Source organism: Somniosus microcephalus, chromosome 2 (genome assembly GCF_052327205.1).
Source record: "Somniosus microcephalus isolate GS21.2 chromosome 2, FLI_Smic_1.0, whole genome shotgun sequence".
In the NCBI taxonomy this organism is placed as follows: Eukaryota; Metazoa; Chordata; class Chondrichthyes; order Squaliformes; family Somniosidae; genus Somniosus; species Somniosus microcephalus.
This window is the reverse complement of record NC_140988.1, coordinates 28215291-28241731: the sequence shown is the minus strand read 5'-3', so window position 1 is coordinate 28241731 and position 26441 is coordinate 28215291. Positions and strand designations below refer to the sequence as shown.

The 26441-nt window shown below is 43.7% G+C and overlaps 1 protein-coding gene across 5 annotated transcripts in view; it reads left to right on the top strand.

Moving 5' to 3' along the window:
• Positions 1-26441, top strand: part of LOC147122628 (janus kinase and microtubule-interacting protein 1-like) — a 546134-nt gene that overhangs the window by 391389 nt on the left and 128304 nt on the right. For all 5 annotated transcript variants that reach the window (XM_086007999.1, XM_086008029.1, XM_086008019.1 and 2 more), the window contains 7 exons: positions 638-757; positions 4687-4815; positions 6850-6933; positions 11677-11739; positions 15979-16077; positions 17707-17805; positions 26023-26076. In XM_086007999.1, the coding sequence (XP_085864125.1) occupies positions 638-757; positions 4687-4815; positions 6850-6933; positions 11677-11739; positions 15979-16077; positions 17707-17805; positions 26023-26076 (648 nt within the window). The remainder of the gene's footprint in view (positions 1-637; positions 758-4686; positions 4816-6849; positions 6934-11676; positions 11740-15978; positions 16078-17706; positions 17806-26022; positions 26077-26441) is intronic.

Genomic DNA, 26441 nt, shown 5'->3' with positions numbered 1-26441 from the left:
AACATCCATAGACATTCCCCTGCCCACTATTTTAGTCACCTCTTCAAAAAATTCAATCAGGTTCATCAAGCATGACCTACCCTTTACAAACCCATGATGGCTCTCTCTGATCAGGGAAAAAGCCACTTCAGAGGGCAGTTGAGAGTCAACCATGTTGGTGTGGGACTGGAGTCACATATAGGCCAGGCCAGGTAAGGAAGACAAGTTTCCTTCCCTAAAGTGAACCAGTTGCATTTTTACAACAATCCGACTTCTTCATGGTCACTTTTACTGATACCAGCTTTTTTATTTCAGGTGGGATTTGAACTATTAATCCAGGCCTCTGGATAACTAGTCTTTATTATTGTTGTGGGGTATGAAACCCCTCTAATTTCTCCCCTGCACACTTTTCCTTCCTGATCAGGCCTCTGACCTAATAACAAAGGATTAATGCTCTAGCATCTCTTCAAATGCTTCTCCTTAGCTGACTGTTAAGACACATGAAGTAACAGCCTGACAACTTACTCAGTGACGCATTGAAGCTGAGTTGGTACCACAAAGGAAAGATTGAAAAGGATGTTTGACAAAAGTAGTGAAGTTCATGAGAACCTCGATAGCGGGTAAACTTTCATCAGTATTTTATTCTCTTCTTTTTCAGAGGCATGTTGTAGAGACATTTTTTGGATTTGATGAGGAATCAGTAGATTCAGAAACTTCCTCGGTGGCCTCATATACAACAGACAGGACACCAGCAACTCCAGAAGAAGACCTAGATGAGGTGAATCACTTTACAGTACTATGTTTGTCTGACAATTGGGCAGGGGCTTTGAATGGACTTTGGAATCTATTGTGACAATGTACAGGATTTAATACAGACCCTTGAAGCTCTTCCTGAAAAATTAAACTTCATTACATGTTACCTAAAAACGAGGTGCCAACCTGAGGAAGCTGCAACACGGGACTACATGCATGCTAAACAGCGAAAGCAGCATACTATAGACAGAGTGAAGCGATCCCACAATCAATGGATCAGGTCAAATCTCTGCAGTCCTGCCACATCCAGTTGTGAATGGTAGTGAACAATTAAACAACTAATGGAGGAGGCTCCATGACTATCCCCATCCTCAATAATGGCAGAGCCCAGCACGCGAGTGCAAAAGACAAGGCTGAGGTGTTTGCAACCATCTTCAGCCAGAAGTGCCAAGTGGATGATCCATATCGGCCTCCTCCTGATGTCCCCACCATCAGAGAAGCCAATCTTCAGCCAATTCGATTCACCCCACGTGATATCAAGAAACAGCTGAGCGCACTGGATACAGCAAAGGCTATGGGCCCCGACAACAGCCCGGCTGTTGCGCTGAAGACTTGCACTCCAGAACTAGCCGCGCCTCTAGCCAAGCTGTTTCATTAAAGCTACAACACTGGCATCTACCCGACAATGTGGAAAACTGCCCAGGTTGTCCTGTCCACAAAAAGCAGGACAAATTCAACCCGGCCAATTGCTGCCCCATCAGTTTACTCCCAGTCATCAGCAAAGTGATGGAAGGTGTCATCGACGGTGCTATCAGGCGGCACTTACTCACCAATAACCTGCTCACTGATGCCCAGTTTGGGTTCCGCCAGGACCACTCAGCCCCAGACCTCATTACAGCCTTGGTCCAAACATGGACAAAGGAGCTGAATTCCAGAGGTGAGGTGAGAGTGACTGCCCTTGACATCAAGGCAGCATTTGACCGAGTGTGGCATCAAAGAGCCCTAGTAAAATTGAGGTCAATGGGAATCAGGGGGATAACTCTCCACTGGCTGGAGTCACACCTAGCACAAAGGAAGATGGTTGTGGTTATTGGAGGTCAATCATCTCAGCCATAGGACATCACTGCAGGAGTTCCTCAGGGCAGTGTCCTAGACCCAACCATCTTCCGCTGCTTCATCAATGACCTTCCCTCCATCATAAGGTCAGAAGTGGGATGTTCGCTGATGATTGCACAGTGTTCCGTTCCATTCGCCACTCCCCAGATAATGAAGCAGTCCATGCCCTCACGCAGCAAGACCTGAACAACATTCAGGCTTGGGCTGATAAGTGGCAAGTAACATTCGAGCCACAGAAGTTTTTCCAATGACTAGCTCCAACAAGCGCGAGTCTAACCACCTCCCCATGACATTCAATGGCATTACCATCGCCGAATCCCCCATCATCAACATCCTGGGGGTCACCATTGACCAGAAACTTAACTGGACCAGCCACATAAATACTGTGGTGACAAGAGCAGGTCAGAGGCTGGGTATTCTGCAGTGAGTGCCTCATCTCCTGACTCCCCAAAGCCTTTCCACCATCTACAAGGCACAAGTCAGGAGTGTGATGGAATACTCTCCACTTATCTGGATGAGTGCAGCTGCAACAACACTCAAGAAGCTCGACACCATCCAGGACAAAGCAGCCTGCTTGATCAGTACCCCATCCACCACCTTAAACATTCACTCCCTCCACCACCACCGGTGTACCGTGGCTGCAGTGTGTACCATCTACAAGATGCACTGCAGCAACTCGCCACGGCTTCTTCGGCAGCACCTCCCAAACCCGCGACCTCTACCACCTAGAAGGACAAGGGCAGCAGTGCATGGGAACACCATTACCTCCAAGTTCCCCTCCAAACCACACACCATCCTGACTTGGAAATATATCGCTGTTCCTTCATCGTCGCTGGGTCAAAATCCTGGAACTCGCTACCTAACAGCACTGTGGGAGCACCTTCACCACACGGACTGCATCGGTTAAAGAAGGCGGCTCACCACCACCTTCTCGAGGGCAATTAGGGATGGGCAATAAATGTTGGCCTTGCCAGCGATGCCCACATCCCAGGAACAAAAAAAAAGCAACGCCCAATAAATTGCCCTATAGCTTAATAAATAAAGGATCTCTGACTGATAACTGATGTTTAAAAGGAAAAAAACTGTTACTGCTGAAAACCTGAAAGAGAGAAAATGCTGGTTTGTGAGCGTCTGAAAAGATAGGTTGAAGTTTCAGGTTCTGAGGGAGTCTCTATCCTAAATGTAAACCTGTCTTTCCCTTTTCAGATGCTGGCAAATCTGCTGTTTTTCTTTATTGCATGTGATTAAATTAGAAGTGAACCTGACTATTGAAGCAGTACCAATGAGCATTGAAATTGTGGTGAGTTGGTTGTGCTGGTCAGGTTTTTGTGTGTGGTTGGGCGCGGCTGCTGGTTGTGGTAACAGTGGCAGTGGTGAGAGTATATGGTGATAGCACATGCTTAACTGGTGCCGCTGTTAGTGAGAGCGCGACATTGATGTAACTAATGATTCTGCTCCTGACGCAGGCCTGGGGTGAGTTTATTCATCATTGCTGCTGGTGTCTCTCTCTGGCTTGTCCTTTATCTCTTCTTTTGCTTGCTGTCCATTGGACCCTTCAACTCACTTTTATTGTGGATCATCAGCATGTGATATCTGCTCCACAGTAACCAGCTATTGGTGTTCATTTTAAGCACATGAGAAAGCTGGAGCAGGAAGAAATGAGTGAGATACTCTCCAAGGAAGAAGGAAATGAGGAAAGAAGGAAGACCACAGAGGAAAATGTCCTGAGCATGCAGATATAAAGAAGAATTAATTCAAGATCAGAAACTGTAGTGGGGAATTCAGTCATCAAATATGTAGACAAAGCTGTGTAGGAAACATGAAGTAAATTGTGCTTTTTCTGTTTACCAGGGACACGGTGAGTTGCAATATAGAAAAAGGGAAATTCTATTTGGAAAGAAACTGGAAAACAGCCTTTCAGTAGTTGTATGTAAATGGGATAAATTATCGATGACAGGCAATCAGAAGTAGAATCATAGAATAGTACAGGACAGCAAGAGGCCATTCGGCCTATCGCGTCTGCGCTGGCACTTTCGAAGAGCAAGTACTAAAAAGTAAACAAAAGGAAATGGTTAAGAGATTTCAAAGAAAGAAAGACTTGCATTTATATAGCGCCTTTCATGACCACCAGACAGCTCAAAGGGCTTTAAAGACAATGAAGTACTTTTGAAGAGTAGTCACTGTTGTAATGTAGGAAACGTGGCAGCCAATTTGCACACAGCAAGCTCCCACAAACAGCAATGTGATAATGACCAGATAATCTGTTTTTGTTCTGTTGTTTGAGGGATAAATATTGGCCAGGACATCGGGGAGAACTCCCCCGCTCTTCTTCCAAAAAATGCCATGGGATCTCTTGCGTCCACCTGAGAGAGCAGATGGGGCCTCGGTTTAACATCTTATCCAAAAGACGTGAAGAGTAGAGAGGTTTTTTTTGGAAAACCCAGACAGATAAGCCTGAGGATGGTGTTATAAACATCAAACCACTAGCTAAATTTAAGAAGCAACTGCCAGTGGAATGCCACATAATGTGATAAATACTGACTCCTTTGAAACTGTCAGTATAGCATTGGATCATTTCCTGACACAACAAGGAATAAAGGGATACATATTTGCAGTAGGAAAAATCAGTTTTAGAAAATCATTGGATTAAAAACTGAAAAGAGGACTGGAGCTGGATGGGATTTTTCCCATTCCTATGTTCTTATTAAATACAGGAGTACAGTCATTGTTTGATTGCGTACTCAAATTTTAAAAAAGTGAATATTTGCATTTGGTTTTCTGTATAAATTCTTCTTGTGAATTGATGACTGATTCCATACATTTCCTCCATTTTATAAGACCATAACCAGGGAAGAATCTGAATTGAGATTCCGTCAGCTTACCAGAGAATACCAGGCTCTCCAAAGAGCTTATGCACTGCTTCAGGAACAAGTTGGTGGAACACTGGATGTGGAGCGAGAAACCAGGGTAGGTAAAAGATGTGGCACGGGCCTTTTAATCTAGAAGTGGCATTGTTTTGGCAAAACCCTCTCTCTGCCCTCAATTTCCATCTTTTCCCCTTCAACGTCACCACTGAGATGTTTAGCAAACTTTATTAGTGATACAGTATCATTCATACCATCCAGCACGTAGACACAAAAGAAATCTTTAAAACTTGTGTCCTTTTTTGAGCAGGGCCCTACAAACATTTTACCCGATACAGTGTGAACCTTCCTGATTGCCTATATAGTAACTCTAAAACCGATCTCGGCACTCGTCATTCCAAGAATGAAAAACACTTCGAAAGTGCAATGATACAATCTGCAAGAGCCGAGTCTACTTTGGTCAGTTTAGGGCTGTATGGAATCACAAACCGCCTCAACCGTATGACTTTCAACACCTGTTTTTCGTACTTGCAAATTTTAAATTGACATGAAGATTTAAGACTATTGGGTCTAGAAATTCCTGTGATGCCACAATGGTGTCAGACCCACAATGGGAAGGCACTTCCAACCACCCCTCGGTTGTATCGCTGACCTCAACCCACATCCTGGGGTCAGGAGCATTTAAATATTTTGGATGGGCTATTTAAGTTGCTGCCAGGGTGCCTGCCTAAGGTGTGGGCGGAAGGAGGAAAGCTGCTGCGTCGCATTTTATGCCAGTTTACCCACATAACTAGACAGGAAGTTCAAAGCTCATTGAGGAGTTGTGTAGGAGGCGGGACTACAACTTTCAGGGTTGTAGTCCCGCCTCCATCGAGTTGTGGCCAACCCACGCGATTTTGACTTGATTAACCTTGTTGAGCCCGCCCAGCGGGCTCAGCAGGCCAATTAAGGGCCACCCGGCAACAGGTGACGTCACAGATTGAAATTTCATCTGTCAAGACCTTTTGACAGATGAAATATCAGCGTTTCACAGCTGTTTGAAGCTGTCAAACACTGACAATCTGTACTCCAAGTTAATTCCTTCCTCTCAGGATGATTTAGAGATCTCCCCGGAACAGAAAGCTGAATGCTGGAACTTTTGACAGATCGCGGCCATTCTGCTTTCTGTGCCGGTGAGATGAGGGACTCCCGAGACCTGAGGGAAGGAAGGCTGTAAAGGTAAGTAAAACTTCTTTAAACACACCAAACACACTTACCTCTGCACTCATGCACCCATCACTCACCTGAACACTGGGCATCTTGACCCCTCCAAGCCCTTCATCCTGACGGCCCGCCTCACTAACTTGGCGTGGTTTGGAGCCGTCGGGAATCCCACATTTCAACAATGAAAATAGGGATTAGGCTAAAAACTGCCTGTTAACTACCTGTTAACAGGCAGTTAATTGGCACTAATCCCCTTCCTGCCTCGGGGAGGCGGTTCCCAGCACAGGTCGGGTACCCGCCTCCTTTGAAACTGGCATGGAGGCAGGTTGGGGGCGGGATGGGTTCGTGCCCCCCGATTTTGGGATTTTAACCCCCCACACGCCTCCAATCCCACCTCCACGGCCCAATGAAAATCCTGCCCCATGTGTTTAGCCCTGCCAATTTATTCTCAACTTCTTAAGAATAGTAATGATGAACAGTGTCAACTTTCTTAAGTTAATTCTTTATGCTTCTGTGTTATTCAGTGTATTAAGACTGGATATGTGCCTAATGATGCGATACAAACTGCTCATAAGTGAGGAGTGAGTGTAGGTGGTTATTTTTTTTAAATTATGAAGGGTTTCAGTTACGTTAATAGGGAAAATCTTTCGCAGTCAGTAACAGAGGGTCAATTTTAAATTGCTGCTAAGAGAGTGAGGCGAGTGGTTAGGAGAAGCTTGTATACACAGAGTATGGAATGCTTTTAACAGGGTGTAATTGAAGTAGAGACCATTGCATCATTTCGGGGAAGAGACATTCGAAGCAGGTGGGGCAAGAGCAGGGCAGTGGGATTAGTTTTGGATTGCTCCAGTAAGGAAGCAGCACAGACACGATTGGCCAAAATGGCCTATTTCTCTGCTTTACTCTGTGATAAATTGTGATTTTATCTTAACAGACTCGTGAACAGCTACAAGCCGATTTCCTCCGATGTCAAGCCAAAATTGAAGACCTGGAAAAATCGCTTGCTGAGAAAGGGCAGGTAAAAGGCTCTGAGAATTTGCGTGTGGAAATGGCTGTAGTACTGATGTGTACCGGCATCCTTGGTTTACTTTTCATGAAAAGTAACTGTTAACTTCTTGGGAGACCTGGTGAAGCACGTCTCAGGAAAGTAATTCTAACGGGATGTATGAAGCATGCTGAATCGACCTGATGATTTATGAAAAATAAAGCGTCTCAAAAACCTTGGCAGGCTGCCAGCTTATTCTGCTCCCCTCCCCCCCCCAGACATCATCCTTAGGCCCTTGAACTTCCACAAGGCTACCTGTTGATAAGTGCTGACTGACCATTAAAGCTTTATTCGTTCAGTATTGAGACTCGAGTACAGGCCTCCATGCTGTGCCGAGTTTGTTCAGGTCGTTTCAATGCTGTATTTAAAAATGGCACAACATCAAGAAATTAAATTACATCTTTTTTGACGGAAGTATGTACCTTGCTGCTGTTACTATTGATTCTGAAAATTGTTTCCAATTTTTTTCCCCCCCAGCAAGTTGAGGAATTGTGGCTTGCAGCACCTTTCGTTTTCCTTCATTAGTTCCCCTCAAATTAAATTCAGAACAAAGATACTTAACACAGTACATTTGCATAGTTGGAGAACGCTCTTGTAGTTTGCATGTTCTGGTTCCAGGATGTTGATTACAGTTTTCTAGTTGCACTGCTGATCCTTTCTTCATCACAAATGTTCTGGTCACTTGCATAGGTTGCCTACAGGTGATGTGACCCTGACCACTTTTAAGCAAGATGATGCATAGCGATGTCCTATAGATAGTGGCCCAGAAATTCAGGTCGGAGGCTTCCCGCGGGCGCACTTACCTTGCGCGCCGGCCATTGTGCTGTGGGCCCCCGTGGAATTGCAATCCTGGGCCTCCTCCAACTGCCGGTGCGCAGTGCTTGCGTATCCCAGGGGCGCAGTTAGTTCGATGCGTCCCCTGGGATCAAGTGGGCCATGGAGAGCCAATGGTAGCAGGGAATGCTTCATTCATTCTGTCAAACCTATAAATACTATAAGCCCCAAAACATCACTAAATCTTCAAATAAATTTTTTTTAAATCACATTTTTAAAATAAACTATAAATTACATGAAATAACTATTTTAAACAATATAAATTTTTGGAAAAAATTATTTTATTTTCTAACGGGGCTAAAAATAAACTTACCTTTCTTTTAAAGTATTTAAAAATAATAAACCTGTGGAAAAAATGTTTTAATTTTAATTAATTCACCACTTACCTTGTTAAAAGCAGGCCTTGCGACTGCTTTTTACATGTCTAACTTCTGGAGACTTACCTTCCCGGGAAAACCTGCAAAAAAAACGTAAGTTTAATGCGCACGCGCTGCCTCTCCCGTGCACGCGCTCCACCTCTTAACCCCTTTCAGGGGAACGGAAGTGCCGGTTTCCCGCGCATGCGCAGTGCATGCATGAAACCGGCGCTTTCATTGGGCTTACGGGTGAGTACCCTGTGCGTACTCACCCGTGGAGACCCGAATTTCTGGGCCATTACTGTGGATACAGAGCAGTTACTGGTCTGTTGGAAATTTAGTAAAATGCTCTGTATGCAGTTCCAGATTGGCTTTAGGCATCCAGTTTCAGTGCCGCAAAGAAACACTCGCTCATATATCTAAAACTAAAGAGGGAGTGTGCGAGGCGGAGAGGAGACTGGGTAAATCAAGTAGCGGTTAGGTGAAGCCAAGCCAGGGTTTTCAAAACCCATAAATTTGTATGGGGAAGGAAAGAATAAGGGAGAGAAGGAGTTCCACAGTTTTAAGGAGACAGGAAAGAATAACCGTGTGATGATTCTTGAATTCAAGAGAGCAAAGACACAGCAAGGAGGAACATATTAAAAAATTCATGATCCTTTTCTCAGAGCGTTTAGATCCTCAAGGAGAAATGATTGTTCTCTTTGTGATGTGTAAAAGGCTGTCATTTAAACACTGCATTCTGACTGCACGTAATCCACGGCAAGTAACCCTGCTGATTTGTTTTTCGGAGATACTGGAGTTACAGCCTGGTTACTCAGCTGAAAGGTCTAGCATACCATTTAGAATAAGAACATGCAAGGTGAGCAAATGCTTTGTATATATTGCTTCAAAAAAAAAAATGACTGATGGTTCAGGAATTCATTCTAAATGTGTGACTGGAGCACTCACACTCACAAGGGCTCCAAACCAACCTTGGGATCGCGTATACCATTGTGAGTTTCTGTCATTTTTGAGTACCTGTAGCTTGATCATGTCTCATGTCTGGAGCAATCGCTTCCCTTTTTTAATTATGTAAAGGTTTACACCCATTTGCTAATGTTGGCAAAAAAAAGTTGTTGGTATGGCTATGAAGCGGGGAAACCCACTTTATACTGACACATAAATAGTTTTTTTTGATGAATGGAATAAACTAGAGCTTGTCGTGTTTGTACATTTTTAAATGTAAAATTTTACTGAGTTAACTGAATGGAACATTTGCTTGTGCTAGCTCCCATTGTGGGTGAATGAAGGTTCTACCTGAAAACGCAGTGGCCCTGAATTTGCGGTCGTTCGCGTAGCTAAGGAATACGCCGCCGACATCCGGATGAAATCTGCACGTACCTCGTGCGAACCCATCCCTTCAAAAAGATGCTGTCAAATGCTACAGAGTTGTGCGCAGCGCAGTGGCCCACGGAGCCCAGGGGCGCGCCGTTGTGCATCTGCGAACCTGGGATCACGTGGGGCGGGGCTCCTTTCACTTCCTGACTCTTAGCCAATCAGGAAACAGAGGATATTGCTGATTTGCCCACAACTCATTTTAAATAATTTAGCAGACAGTAGTGCTGTTTCATTAATAAATTATGATCACTGCAGTAGTATTTAATACACAAAACAATATTACAATACATAAACCTATAATTACAGTCTTATAGTCCCATCGAATTCGTTTCTCCTCTATTAGACTAATTAACTTTTAATTAATTTAAATAATCTAAAATCGAGAGTTTAAATGTCTGATGACATGAGGAAATCATGAAAGTGAATTAAATCCTATCTAAGTAGAAGTTGGGAATTAAACCGAAACTACAAAAGGCTTTTGGGCAGCAAAGACGGTGATACAAAAAGGCCCTGTTTTCAAATTCAAGCAAATGAAAGTTTCTTTCAAAGTTTGCATCCGCTCAGACACGAACCAGTGCCTCATTGTTATGGGCTGTAGTGTAAACTAATACAATTCTCTCATCTCCGTCCCCCCCCAACCCCCTTGTGCCGTGCAACAGGCTCCTGCGCCTGTTTGCACCAGGCATAAACATTTTCACGATAATTAATGCACAATAGGTGGGCAATTAGCTCAACTTTTCGCCAGCACGTTGACTTGAATGGGTAGGTGGTGAAACGTGCACGAAGCCGACGCGCAGTCGGAACTTGACAGCACGCGAGTTTGGGATTTAGCGCGTGCCAAGCGCATGCAGAAACCCCGAACTTGCAGTCAATCTCAAAGGCGGTATGAGGGCGTACTCTCAGAGTACGCCGTCATACCGACCGCGAATTCAGGGCCATAGTGAAATTTCATTAACCCCTGCCACGCTGCGTACTCTGCATTGCCTTTGCTGCTCAGCTCTAGAATTGCACACCATTCTGTATTGACTGTTGCTGTAGGAGTGCTAGTTCTAGTCTAGATGAGTGGTGGGTAGGGATATTTACTTGCAATGTAAAGTGCTTTTGCCTAATTCATGCTATCTGTACTCTAAATTACTGGGACGGTATAATGTGACCCTGGCAATCATTCTGCCACCATCCTTAAGCAATCGTATTGATGAGTGATCAAAACTGTACAGAATAGTCATATTAAAATCAAGCACTTTAAAGCACATGTGCATTTTTCTAATTTATATTTTATTGAATCAGCTGTATTTTTTCTTTTCTGTAATAATGAAATAGCTTTGTTTGGCTTATTGTGATTTTATTTTACATATTTGTTACATTATTTCAGTTTGTGTGAAATGTTGTTTTCCCCCCTCATTCTCTCTCCATTTACTCGGATGTGTAAGTAGAGCTTTCTATTGACACCTTTCTAGTACTCCGTGCATAGACAAGAATAGTTTCACTAAATAAAGTACCCCTCTATTCTGCCTCAAGTTGAAAAACATCCCTTTAGTCTTAGTGATTCTGGACCAGGACAGTAACACTGACTGGATTTTAAGGGGCCCATCTATCATTTCTAACCCCAGTTAACCGTTCATTATTAAAGAAGCTCAAAACAGTGTGTAAAATAATGCATTTTTAACTTCTTGCGCAATGCATATTTCCAGCATCAGATGTTAGTGTGTTTGCATTTTAGTGAATAAATAATGCCCATATAGTTAAACGAATGTACAATTTCTTGTGATAGAGAGATTAAAATCAGAATACAACTATTATAACCACATTTTTCTATGAATTCATTAAGACCTTTATTCAGCTTTTGGGCTGAAGTCGTGCTGTGCAACGTTCACGTGCGATGTCTTTTCATGAAATTGCTTTGTCTGCTAATTTAGCGGAGGAGTTAATCTGTTCAGATGATAAACAGTTAAAGGCCTGAGTTCAAATAGCAGATAAAGAAATTTCACGTTGGCAGCTCAATTTCAGCCCAAGATCATAGTTTTTTTTAAAAAAAACTTTCTTTCTTTGCGCCCACATTAAGATATAGCTCGTTTTAAGATTTTGCTTTGTTGCACGGGACTTTTGTAATACATTTCCTTTTTGTGTCTTGCTATTTTGTATATTTTAGGACTCAAAATGGGTGGAAGATAAACAGTTACTTTTTAGAAGCAACCAGGAACTGTTAGAAAAGGTAAAAGATCCAATAGTTGTATTTTCTCGCATTTCATCAATTCTCTTTTTTTTCCCCATGTAACTTCTTGTGGAGATGTTTAGCATCTTCCCTTCTGACAGCATTGATTAATGGAAGCTGGGGAGACAACAGCTAATCACGGTTGACTGAACTAACCTAACTTGTCGATAGTCAAGTGAAAGGTTTCTTACTGTGACCAGCTTTGATCCTTCCACAAAATACACATTTCCATTTTTGTTTTCTTTGGGATTTTTCTCGTAGAGGTTGCGCTTTCCTCGATGTTCTGTGATTGTTAATTGTATTTTCTCGGGCACTGTTGCAATTGATCTTGATCATCTAAACGATTAATAGGGTTGCATTCTCCCTCGTTTTACCCTGCCCCCTTGCTAATTGCAAATCAATTCCCGGCCTGAGAGGAGATGCAGAGAGACTTGGCAGGTGAGTGTGATGTTCAGCTGTTGATGGGGATAGTGTTGCCCAGTGAGCAGACAGCAGTAATCATCCCTAAAACGTGCCCGTTAATGAGAGCAATGTTTCCTTGATTTGCACAATATTGGTTTAATTTATTTTCCTTTTTTTTTGTCTTTTTCTCTTTCTTTTTCTCTCTCTCCTTCTCCCTTTCTTTACTCTCTTTCTTTCTCTCTCTTGGTCTTCCCTTCGTTCTCCCTCTCTTGCACTCTGTGCGTGCTATAATCTGTTTCTAGATCTCTTGGCCAGTGTTTTCGTCTCAGACAGGTTTCTGGGGTCAGCCATATTTAAATTATTTGGCGGGATTTCCACCGGCGCTGGGGAGCTTGCCACTGGAGGGAGGGAGGGGGCAGGAAATAGTTGTGAGTCTCCACTTGTGTCAGCTAATCTGCCATGTTGGATGAGTGCATGAATGGCCCCTGCATCACTTGCATTCGCTGCTGTGGGGATTTAAGTGTTTGAAGGAATTGCATCTCTCCTGACGCCTGCGCCTAGAATTTTTGCGTGGGGGTGTCTCCCGATCGCCTGCTGTAACTTCAGCAGAAAGTCTGGGAAAATGGAGTCGCTGCCGTTTTTGCGGGATTTCCGCCAGTCTTCTGGCAAAGCGACAGCAGATGATAGGGAGATTCCCTGCCCCTCTGTGAGTAAATAGTGGCAGCGCGATTAGTGGTGAAGAAGCAGTATATTTATGCAACAAAACTGGGCAGTTTATTACAGTCAGTATCTGAAACACCCCTCCCCCAAATATACCCTTTGCTTCTTCCCCATCCTTACTTTGGTTAACTTCTTTATTTTTACACTTTCTAAATCTTTCTAAGCCCCTCAGCTTCCACTGATGGGATGTCCATTAGAATCCTTTTCACTTTCCTGTCTGAATGCATTTCAAATTGTCACCTCTGATAATAGATATAAATGGCCCCAGGGCATGCCTCTTTTGACCTTCTGTTCTCACCAGTGAAGACTCTTCTATTAAAGCAGCTAGCCTTTTTGGTGGAAGAGCGGACTAAACATTATATAATTAAGTGCCGCCTTTGTTCTTCTGATATCTAGGGGCGGGGGAGGGGGTCATTTTGACTTTGTGTGATCGCCCGTTTTACATCTCCTGATTTTTCATTACTGTTGAAAAGAAAGAACTTACATTTATATAGCGCCTTTCACGACCTAAGGACGTCCCAATGCGCTTTACAAACAAGGCTTGCATGATGCAGTTATGTCGTGTTTGCATGGTGTGAAAATGTGGCGGTTTGATCTGTGGCTTCTTCAAGCTGCTGAGATCTGTAAGTCCGATTTTAAAACATAATTATGTGATTTTAATTAGCGTGTACTTGAACGCAGTTTTTCTCCTTACCTAGAGACCATCAGTCAGGGTTTTTTCAGGGAAAGTGGAGACAGATTGAAATCCCACCGCACTTACCAATTCAACACTTGCTGTCAGTTTAAAGTTGTTCCGTCAACAAGATCCATTAGATACATCTTAGAAAATGCACAATACATTATGTATGACTGTGTTGGGGTCGAGTCATGTGGTGGGAGCTAAAATTAATGTCCTCTTGTAAGCTTTGCATTGCCCTATTCAGCAAATAACTTTTTAATGATCTGTCCATGACACTTCCTCCTTGTTGTCACACTAACCCTGTCATTTAGTGGTTACTTCGCTTCACTTATTCTGGATTTCTGTGGCAATCCATCCCCAAAATCTTCTACAGTGATGTGACCGTCCTCCCCTGTCATTCCTGTCATTACAACCTGTGTTAGAAACATTGAGCTTGGGTCCTTCTCTGGCCATTTGAATGCCCCGATCAGTTGATACTGCCTTCTGGTATCCTGGTAGGTTTATGGAAATCTTTTGAAGCATATGATGGTGAAGACTTGCTGGTGTTTTTCCTTTAACAATAATGACAGCTGCTCCTTCGGCTCTACTTTGTTTCTTCATCTCTCTACTTGAGGAGAACACTATTTATGTACTTGGTTTATTGTTGTCTATGAGCAAGCCAAAGGGAGATTCACTAATTCAATTTAAATTAGCTGTCCCTGGATACGCTAGCACGGAGACTTGTGCATTCTGGATTCAAAATGCACTGCTCATCATAATCAGCGTTGCAGTGCGAACCGTGGCACAGAACCGAGCCAAAACCCATGTCTTAAATGCAAAAGAGATTTCGATACTGTAGAATACTGTCATTTGGTGCAAAAGTTTACCAGCAGCTTCTATAAGAGTTCAAAATATTCAAAAACGGCCACTGAAAAGCTGAGCCACTCAAACGGGCCCCTAGAATACAGGAATATAGGAACAGGAGTAGGCCATTGAGCCTGTTCCGCCATTCAATTATTCTTAATTATTGTATCTTAACTACATTTACCCGCCTTGGCTCCATATTCCTTAATACCCTTACCTAACAAAAATATATCAATCTCAGTTTTGACATTTTCAATTGACCCCCAGCCTCTACAGCTTTTTGGGCCAGAGAGTTCCAGATTTCCACCACCCTTTGTGTGAAGAAGTGCTTCTTGACATCACCCCTGAACAGCCTAGCTCTAAGTTTAAGGTTACGCCCCCTTGTTGTAGACTCCCCGATCAGAGAAAGTAGTTTCTCTCTCTGTACCCTATCAAATCCTTTAATCATCTTAAACAGTCCGGACGCCAATTGTGTCCAAAATTGCACTAAGTTTGAGAAGTGTTTTTTCCCTCAAGTTTCTGCTCAAACTCATTTGCATATCACCGAACACACAATCTGCCATGAACCAATCGGGCAGAGTTTTAGATAGTAATTAAAAAATTTTTTTTTTGCTTTAAAACATTATCCTCAATATATTTAAGAGTGGTAACTTGGTGCAGTTTGAATAATACAGCTGAAAATGGGTTTATCACGAAAAATAAGCATTTCATTCAGAGTGTCAAGTTCACCAGCAGCGAGTAACCTGATTTTAAATAACTGAAAATGATTTTCAAAAATCCGTACAGAACCATTTGCTAGTTATATTGGTGTACAACAGTCAGTTTCTTAGTAAATTTAAAAAAAATTATATTCAAAAGTTTATAAAACATGCCTACTAATGTCCTTGCGCCCTCCCCCCCCCCCCCCCCAAAAAAAAGCTTAATTTTAAGAGCCTCCTCGAAGGCCCACAAACAGGTGCTATTAGTGGAAACTTTAAATGGGGATTAATTCAATCTGGCCAGTTTTGTGAGCGGGGCCAGCTTCTAGTGCGATGTTTTTTAAAATTAGCGCAAAAGATCGCGGAAACTCAATTTGCGCGGGGCATCATTTGTGCTTGAAATTCCGCGATCTTTTGCGCTGGTTTTGCCAATTTTGGGCGAACTGTGCGGATAAAAAACAGCGCAACCGAGTGGAAAGACCAGGCCTCGAAATCCTCTCGTAATAGTTCCCGGTATAATTTTGCACCAGAGAGACCTGGTTGCAGGGTGACGTAAACTACTAGGCACTTGGTCTAAGGGTTAAACAAAGCTTTAATCAACTGTTTTACAACATGGAGGTCTAGTTGTGTCCTTCACTAGTTCCTGTTAAGAATGTCCTGCGCAAGCTGGGCCCATGCCCGAGTATTTATACTCTCCCTGGACAGCGCCACCTGCAGGCCGCTCAGTATTATTTCATAAGTCTTTCTTTCAGGAATGACTGATTCATGTCACAGGGTATGTACTCTGAAATCTCGAATTTGGCTGCTATTAAATCATGACATTTTGAGGCACCGACTGCCAAATAACAGCAGGCGGATTCCAAAATATTGACACATACTTCGAATTCTTCTTTACAGATTCATAAATTGGAACTCGAAGAGCTTAGACTACAGAATGAGATGCAAGACGCAAAGGACCAGAATGAGCTGCTCGAGTTCAGAATCTTAGAGCTTGAAGTAAGACATTCCATTTGTAAAGTGTCAAATGGAGCAGACCTTTATGAACCAAAAAGGAGAACTTTTGTGCAGTAATGCCGTGTGTAGCCACTTGTCTTCCAGCACTAATGAGCACTGCCTTTTATTAACGCGTAGCTGTTTCACTTCAGAAGAAGCGAGAAGCTGGATTTTTGATGTCAAAGAAAACTTTCGTAATCTATTCCGACAAGTTGTTCGAGGATGATTTGAAGTGTACAACTAGATTATAATTTATACAAATAGATTATAATTTATACAAATAGATTAAAATTTATAGTGAAATATTTTTTTGCATTTAATAAAATGATTTTGTTTTTGCTACTAATTGCATTCATCATTTGTGTTTCATAACCCCGCATTGTTCATCGCTCTATTCGTTAAAGTAAGTGAGTCTGAGTTTGACTCTGTTATCATACTTCATATACATTATGTTTTATAACACACTCAGTTTGCGGTTTGTTTTTATTTTACTCTGAAGAATCTGGTAGAAAGCCAAGAGCTTCACATCACGGCCATATTGTCCTGCACTTGATCTAAATGCGTTCCTCACACATTCCAGTGCGCGAGCTACAATGAAGTTGGGAAGTGTATTACAGCAATGTGGCCAGAGAACTTGGTGCAAGTGTTTTAAAAGGAAATACGAGAGTAAGCAAGAGTGCAGTTCACCCGCCCAACCACACACTCTAGAATACAAGCCTTCCTCCGATTCTGTCACAAAAGTGTGCCATTCTTTTGAACTGTGCTAGATTTTCAGGGGGCTGATTGCACCAGAGGTTGCTTTGCAGTACCTGCATCATGCTGTGTGATATCATTATTATCTGTTTTCAGAATGCTCGTCTGCTCTTTATTTTGTCCTAACGTTGTTGCATTGACAATAAAAAGAATAATCGTACACTGTATTTCACGGCTGTGCAGGAACACTAACCCAAAAGCTTTGTTTTTTGTTGCATAAGCTCATGTGATCTATTATTTGTCAGTCATTTTGGGGAGACGCCCTGCTTTTGAGCATGATTCCACAGCAATCCATTTAGTTCCAATATCCCTGCCTTTCCATCCGGTTCATTTCAGCAGCAGCATTCTCCCATAAGCAAGTTGTAAAGTAAGTATGGAAAATGTAGATAAGATCACAGATAGCACTAAGTCTTCTAGTAAACAGTAGAAACTGTAATGTTAAATTCACAAAAATATATTAACCACACAATCCTGAGCTGAAGATTGTTGATTGCTGTGATTTTTGTGTAAAAACATCAAATGTGCACTAAGTTCATGCAAGTTAGGTTACTGCTGTGATAGCTTATTTATAGCGGGGATCTATTATTTTTTAATATTGATCATTACATAAAATAGTCTAAATTGTATTTCAATAAAACTGAGGGAGCTTTTTGCTATTTATTCCTTCCTCACCCTCGATCAGTAAATTATCAAGTCTATTAAAAGCCGGAGAGTACCGGAACAAAAAGGGAGTAGAAAACATTGGGTGTGAAGTTGAGTTCACAGCAGTTAATACATTTCAAAGCTTAAATGTCTTTCTAAGATCTCAAAGTCGTGTACGGGCTTTCTTTTCTTCACTATCGTAACTTGAATCTGATCAGATGTGTTTCCTGCCTGCAGGAGCGGGAGCGAAGATCACCGGCTTATAACCTGCATATAACGGCATTCTCGGAGAGTGGAAGTGCCCTTCAGCTTTATTGTCAGCAAGAGGGCATCAAGGTGAACTTTTTACTCTTCAGAATCTGCTCTGGGTATGGCATCAAGGCATTAAACGAGTCTATCCCATGTGGGTGAATGTACATGTATGTGCTCAACGTTTGAACCACTTGTCAGATGTGACACTGAAAGTCTACCCTTACATTGTATAAGCTTCCCAGGCATTCTGGAGCAGTGTGGTTTATCAGAAAGCTGCTCGACTAAGATGTGTGACTCCCAGAAGAGACTGCAAGTGGAACTGGTTATAAGTTGTGTCCTGCAAACATACGTAAACCTTTGACCTTGAAATGTCCGGTGCCATCTTTCAGATGAGACATTAAACCGAGGCCCCGTCTGCCCTCTCCGGTGGACGTAAAAGATCTCACGGCACTATTGCGAAAAAGAGCAGTGGAGTTCTCCCTGGTGTCCTGGCCAATATTTTTTCCTCAAACAAAACCTAAAAACCGATTATCTTCTCATTATCACATTGCTGTTTGTGAGATCTTGCTGTACGCAAATTGACTGCCGCGTTTCCTAACGAGGAAGAATATGGAATGTGCAGGAGGGAATTGAAAAAGTTAACGCAGGAGGCAAAGGGAGGTTGCGAGAAAAGATTAGCAGGCAACATTAAATTGAACCCTAAAACATTTTATAAACATATAAAGTGTAAGCGGTTAGCTAGGGAAAATGTTGGGCCTATTAAGGACCCAAAGGGAAATCTTCATGTAGAGACAAAGGACATGGTAAAAGTATTAAATAAGTGCTATGTAAATAAGTGTCTTTACAAAGGAAGCGGATGATGTGAAGATTCCATTAAAAGGGGAGAGGGAAGTTAGGGACCTGATAGTAATGGATAGAGAATAAGTACTAAAAAGATTAGCATTACTGAAAGTTGGTAAGTCACCTGGTCCAGATGGAATGCATCCTCGGTTGCTGAAAGAAGCAAAGGTAGAAATAGCAGAGGCATTGGTCACAATCTCTCAATCCTCATTGAATACAGGAGTAAAGCCAGAGGACTGGAGGGTTGCTAATGTTGTCCCTCTCCCATTTCTTGAATAGTGATATAGTGTTACACCAGTATTCAAGAAATGGGAGAGGGATAAACCAGGAAACCATAGGCCAGTCAGCCGAACATCGGTGGTGGGGAAATGATTGGAAACCATTATCGGGGACAAAATAAACTTTCAGTTGGAAAGGCATGGGTTCATCAAGGAGAGCCAGCATGGATTTGTTAAAGGTAAATCGTGTCTGACTAACTTGATTGAATTATTTGATGAGGTAACAGAGAAGGTTGACCAAGGAAGTGCAGTAGATGTAGATATGGACTTTCGGAAGGCATTCGACAAAATGCCACACAGGAGGCTTATTAAGTAGATGGAAGCCCATGAATATTATGGATACAAAATTGGCTCAGTGACAGGAAGCAAAGGGTGATGGTGGATGGATGTTTTGCAGACTGGGAGATGGTTTGCAGTGGTGTTCCCCAAGTGTCAGTTTTGGGTCCATGACGCTTCAATTTTTATAAATGACCTAGACTCTGGTGTTGGGAGCAGCGTTATGAATTTTGCAGATGATACAAAACTTAGCAAAGTAATAATCATGATGAGGATAGTTATAGGCTTCAGGGTGACATAGACAGGATGGTGAATGGGGCAGAAGCTTGGCAGATGGAGTTCAATGTGGAGAAGTGTGAAGTGATGCACTTTGGGCGAACTAATGTGGAAAGACAATGGCCTAGAAATTCACTTGGGCGCGGGCAGCTCGCTGGCGCCCAAAAGTTAGTGCTGGGCGGGGAGGCATTAGCGCATGCCGTATATTCGTCTTCTGCGCCCCAATTCGGAAGTGGGCGCTATACCAGGGTGTGCCCGCCTCTGTTTGGGGCGCTGCAACTGAATATCGGCGCGCTAGTTGCCGCAGCGCCACCCGATGCGGTGCGGCAGGCTGCGGTACTGCAGGCCTCCCCCTTCTCTTAAGGGGGAGGTGCCTGCAACGGCCGGAGCCCCGATCGCGAGTGCCGGCAAAAGAGCCCGGCACAACGGAGAAGTGCCGGGCTCCACGGAAACCAGCCGGCAATGCCGCGGCGGGGGGGTTGGAGGAGGCCGGGGAAGGAGGTGCGGGCAGGCGGCCGCCGAAAAAGCGTCCGGCCGCACCTTCAGCTTTAAAACGCCCCACTATGGCAGCAGGACGGCCCCGTTTTCTGTTCGCTGTTTGCGCCCGCTTCGGAGGAGGCGGGCGCAAATAAATATGGGGATCGGCGCGGTTTCGGGGCGTTACGGGCCACCGCGCACACCGATGACGTCATCGGTCCCGGCGCAGCGCTAACGGCTACCGCCGCAAATACCGCTGCAGTCAATTTCAGCGCTACCACCCCGCCGGCGCAAAAGACCTCTTTAGGCGCTAAGTGGGCGCAAGGCCCACTGAATTTCTAGGCCAATATACTATAAATGGCACAATTTAGTGTCCATTTTACAAATTCTTAAAGGGAGCAGGGCAAGTTGATAAGGTGGTTCAAAAAGCATATGGGTTACTTGGGTTTATAACTAGAGGCATAGAATATAAAAGCAAAGAGATCCTGCTAGGACTTTATAAATCACTGCTTAGGCCTTAGCTTGGAGTATTGTGGACAATTCTGGGTACCATACATTTAAGGAAAGATGTAAAGGTCTTAGAAAGGGTACAGAGGAAGTTTACCAGGGATGAGAGACTTCAGTTATGAGGAGAGGTTGGAAAATTTAGGACTGATCTCCTTGGAAGAGAGAAGGTTAAAAGATGACCTTGTGGCGGAAACCACATAGGGACAATAACACAATTCACAATGTATAGCCAATGTTGTTATATGTACCTAAACACAATTCACTATGCATAGCCAATGTTGTTATATGTATGTACTTGGTTGGGTTATCAGGGCAGGGTCCCTTTAAGAGCGTCGGTAGCGTGATGACGTCATGCGTCAGTAGCGTGATGACGTCATAGCCCTGCAACGAGGCTGAGCCCCTCAGTCCTCATGGAGAGTGAATAAAGTAACACGCGTTTTGCCTTTGCTGCAACAAAAGTCTCAGAGCCTGTTGATTTCTAGTGACTCCAACAACCTAATAGAGGTTTTCAGTATGATGAGAGGTTTTGATAGAGTAGGGAAAAATTATTCCCTCTGGTGAGTGGATCAATAACTAGAGGTCATAGATTCAAATCCATTGACAAAAGATCTAGAGGGGATATGAGGAGAAATGTTTTCACTGAAGAGTTGATGGAGCTGGAACACACTACCATCAATAATTTTAAAAGGGAGTTGGACAGGTACTTGAGGATCAGGAACTTTAAGGGTTACGGACAAAAAATGGGGATGTGGGACCAAGCACGACTGCTCTTTCAAAGAGTCAACACAGGCACGACAACAACAACAACTTATATTTATATAGCACCTTTAACGTAGTAAAACATCCCCAAACGCTTCACCGGAGCGTTGAACAAAATTTGACACCGAGCCACATAAGGAGATCTTAGGGCAGATGATCAAAAGCTAGGTCAAAGAGGTAGGTTTTAAGGAGTGTTTTAAAGAACGAAAGAGAGGTAGATAGTTGGAGAGGTTTCGGGAGGGAATTCCAGAGCTTAGGGCCTAGGCAACAGAAGGCATGGCCACCAATGGTGGAGCGATTAAAATCAGGGATGTTCAAGAGGCCAAAAAGGAGTACACAGAATATACAGCACAGAAACAGGCCATTCGGCCCAACCAGTCCATGCTGGCTTTTATGCTCCACTCAAGCCTCCTCCCGTCTTTCCTCATCTAACTCTATCAGGATTAACCCTCTATTCCCCTCTCCCTCATATGCTTATCTAACTGCCCCTTAAATGCATCTATACTATTTGCTTCAACCACTCCCTGTGGTAGCGAGTTCCACATTTTCACCACTCTCTGGGTAAAGAAGTTTCTTCTGAAATTCCCTATTTGATTTCTTGGTGACTATCTTATATTGATGGCCTCTAGTTATGCTCTTCCCCACAAGTGGAAACATTCTCTCTCTATCCACTCTATCAAAACCTTTCATAATTTTAAAGACCTCTATTAGGTCACCCCTCAGCCTTCTCTTTTCAAGTGAAAAGAGACCCAGCCTGTTCATCCTTTCCTGATATGTATACCCTCGCATTTCTGGTATCATCCTTGTAAATCTTCTCTGCACCCTCTCCAGTGCCTCTATATCCTTTTTAGAATATGCCAACCAGAATTGTACGTAGTACTCCAAGTGTGGTCTAACCAAGGTTCGATACAAGTTTAGCATAACTTCACTACTTTTTAATTCTATCCCTCTAGAAATAAACCCTAGTGCTTGGTTTGCCTTTTTTATGGCCATGTTAACCTGTGTCGCTACTTTTAGTGTTTTGTGTATTTGCACTCACCCTTTGCTCCTCTACCCCACCTAGACTCGCACCCTCCAAGTGATAAGTGAACTCCCTATTCTTCCTACCAAAATGCACTACCTCACATTTATCTGTGTTGAAATTGATTTATGAATTATATGCCCATTCTGCAAGTTTATTAATATCTTCTGTAATTTGTTGCAGTCCTCCTCAGTTTTGACTATTCCCCCCCAATTTGGTGTCCTCTGCAAATTTAGAAATTGTGTTTTTGATTCCAAAGTCTAAATCGTTAATATAAATTGTGAACAACAGTGGTCTCAGCACTGATCCTTATGGAACACCACTTCCCACCTTCTGCCACACTAGCTACCCTTTACTCCTACTCTCTGCTTTCTGTCTTACAGCCAGCTAGTTATCCATTGCAGAGATAGGGAGGAGCAAGGCCATGAAGGGATTTGAAAACAAGGATGAGAATTTTGAAATCAAGGCGTTGCTTAACTGGTAGCCAATGTAGGTCAGCGAGCACAGGGGTGATGGGTGAACGGGACTTGGTGCAAGTTAGGACACAGGCAGCCATGTTTTGGATGACCTCAAGCTTACATAGGGTCAAATGTGGGTGGCCAGCCAGGAGTGCTTTGGAATAGTCAAGTTAAGAGGAAACAAAGGCATGGATGAGGGTTTCAGCAGCGGATGAGCAGAGACGGAGACGGGCGATGTTATGGAGATGGAAATAGGTAGTTTTAGTTATGGCTATGTGGTCGGAAGCTTACTTCAGGGTCAAATATGACACCAAGGTTGTGAACAATGGCTTCGGTCTTCCCAATATTTAATTGGAGAAAGTTTCTGCTCATCCAGTACTGGATGTTGGACAAGCAGTCTGACAATTTAGAGACCGTGGAGGGGTCGAGAGAAGTGGTGTTGTGGTAGAGCTGGGTGTCGTCAGCGTACAAGTAGAAACAGACACTGTGTTTTTGGATGATGTCGTCGAGAGGCAGCATGTAGATGAGAAATAGGAGGGGGGCCAAGGATAGATCCTTGCGGGACACCAGAGGTAACGATGCGGGAGTGAGAAGAAAAGCCATTGCAAGTGATTTTCCGGCTACGATTAGGCGAGCGCAGTCCCACCAAGCTGTATGATGGTGGAGAGGCGTTGGAGGAGGATGGCGTGGTCAAACGTGTCAAAGGCTGCAAACAGGTTGAGAAGGATGAGGAGGGATAGTTTACTTTTGTCACAGTCCCATAGGATGTCATTTGTGACTTTGATTAGGGCCATTTTGGTACTGTGGCAGGGGCAGAAACCTGATTGGAGGGACTCAAACATGGAGTTCCGGAAAAGATGGGCACGGATTTGGGAGGCAACAACACATTTAAGGACTTTGGAGAGGAAAGAGCGGTTGGAAATGGGGCGGTAGTTTACAAGGACGGAGGGGTCAAGGTTTGTTTTTTTTGAGGAGGAGGTGATGACGGTAGATTTGAAGGAGAGGGGGACAGTACCTGAAGAGAGAGAACCGTTAATAATATCAGCTAACATGGGAGCCAGAAAAGGAAGTTAGGTGGTCAGCAGTTTAGTGGGAATAGGGTCGAGGGAGCAAGAAGTGGGTCTCATGGACAAGATGAGTGCGGAGACATCATGAGGGGAGACCGGAGAGAAACTGTAGAATGATGCAAGTTCAGGGCTACGACAGATGCAAACCTTAGAGGAAGTTTGGTCCGATGGGCTAGGGGAAGAAAGGGAAGTGGCAGAGGCAGCTGATCGGATGGTCTCAATCTTAGAGTCAAAGAAGTCCATGAGCAACTCATACTTGTTGGAGGTGAGAGTGGAGGAGACAGGGGAGAGGGGTTTAAGAAGACAGTTTGCAGTAGAGAAAAGAAGCTGGGGTTTATCTTTACGTTCCAGAATGATTCTGGAATAGTGAGCAATTTTGGCGGACGAGAACAGGACCCGATAATGCTTTATGTGGTCCAGCCAGATCTGGCGGTGAATGGCTAAACCAGTTGTCCACCATATCCGTTCAAGTCTGCGTCCCTTGGACTTAAGGGAGCGAAGATGAGGGCCATACCGGGGGAACAGCCAGGGTGAGTGAGCGTAATGGTTTTAATAGGGGCTAGGACATCAAAGGTGAGGGTGTGGTTGAGCAGATCAGTAGCTGCAGAAATGTTATGGCGAATGGAGGGCCAGAGGCTGGACAGTTGGGATTTTGTAAGTGCCGAATGGCCTCCTTCTGTGGTGTAAGATTCTATGAATACAACAGTGACTACACTTCAAAAGTACTTCATTGGCTGCTGAGTGCTTTGGGCTGTCATGAGGATGTGAAAGGTGCTATATAAATTCCAGTCTTTTCTGTTTATCCAGCCCTGATCAAGGGCAGATAGCGGGTGGATTGGCCACTTGCTGCTGGAATTTGGAGAAGATTCTGGTTCTACCATATGTGGCTCGGTGTCAAGCCTTGTTTGATAACGCTCTTGTGAAGCGCCTTGGGACGTTTTACTAAGTTAAAGGCGCTGTATAAATACAAGTTGTTGATTCTGTCCCATGTTTTCTGTTCTGCTATTTTCCAGAAAGGGGGACCATGGGTAGAGATCTTTTTTTTATTCATTGATGGGATGTGGGCGTCGCTGGCCAGGCCTGCATTTAGTGCCCATCCCTAATTGCCCTTGAGAAGATGGTGGTGAGCCGCCTTCTTGAACCGCTGCAGTCCATATGGTGTAGGTACACCCCCTCCAAGGTTTACTGGGGCTTGTTGAGGGAGTTTCTGGGCTGTCCTGGGAAATTTGCCCTTTATGCCCTTAAAATGTTTCAGTAGAATTCACACCAGCTGAAATCTGGCATGAGTCCTTTTGAAACATGGCCCCACACCCTAATCAGACTTCTCTCTGGAGACTAAGGGGGGAAAATTCAGTTGGTTTGCGCCTCCCGTTAGCGCCTTAAGAGGGCGCTAATGGGGCGCAAAGCAACTAGCGCCCGGGCGCGGCGATGTTTGCGCCGCTCGCGAAATTAACTAGGCATTTTGTGGCGGCACTAAACACTACCGCCACGATCTCCTGCGCCGGCAGATCGTGACGTCAGTCGAGTGCGCAACGCCCCGGACCGGATATTGAGTGGCACCCCATGCCTTACCGCCTGCCGCTAGCAACGATAGGTTGAGGGGAGAGTTATGCTGTCAGAAAGGGACTGGGGGAGCGCTATTTAAAGGTGACCGCTTCCTGCCTTTTTTTGTCGGTGACATTTTTGCACCACGCATTCTGAAAGAGAGAGAGAGAGACTTCTGGAGAGATTCAACGCTGTGTGAAGGAGTTTTGAGTACTGAGCAGCACTTTGCAGGTTCATTTTGATTTGCCCTTCCTTGCTTCGCCAGCGCTCTGAGGTAGCGCCTCGCTCCTCAGCCTTTGCGCCTTAAGACAGGTGTGAAGCACCTGATTTAGCGCTCCAATCACCTCCAGGGGCGATAAAAGCCAAGTTTGCTGTCGGAGGCGATAATTAGCACCAGGCGCTAAACTTTGCGCACGGCCGATAATGGTGCCCCAAACGGGGCGATACTGAATTTTTCTCCCTAAAGGTTTCTGTGAAACATCTCAATTCCCGCCGGATTTAGCTGTGCAAGGAATGAAACCAATATGAGGTGACCAATGTTCATTTCTTCTAAATGTGTATGACTTACTATGTGATGTTACCAATAAAAAGCATCCTTTCAGTGAAACCTGCAGCTAGAAAGACTGAGGGAATAAAATATATATCCAAGGAAAGCAATTAACATTGAACATTCAGCATCACCATCAAGTGGAGTTAATTACATTTTTTTCGGTTTTAATTCACTGATCTTTTCATTTGATCTTTTGGTCATTGCCTAGATTTAATTCTTTGTTAATGACATGAATTCTTTCTTTCAGGATGTGGTCATTCCTGACCTAATGAAGAAACTTGATATCCTGGGAGATAATGGGGTAAGGCTAATTAGGACAACAGAGGTCAGCATGGCTCATTCAATCATCTCAATTCAGGGCTTCACTTTATTGTTTGCACCTTTCATCCTGTGTTGTAAGTGATCCCTCAGTTGTTTAACCGGAGATCGTCAGTGTGTGACAAAACCCTATTGTAATTCTGTCATCTTTTAAATGTTCTGGAGTAATTCTCAAGATGTTTCCACTTGGAATGGAATATTTTTTTTAACTTTGTGACATCCAGGGGGAGAAATTCATTATAGCCTCGTTTGGGGCATTAACTTTTAAAAGTTGAGAAAATTAGCGCTAGGTGTTAATGTTTCTAAACTTAAAAAAAATTCGGGTTTGCGCTCCAGGAAGGAAGTGGA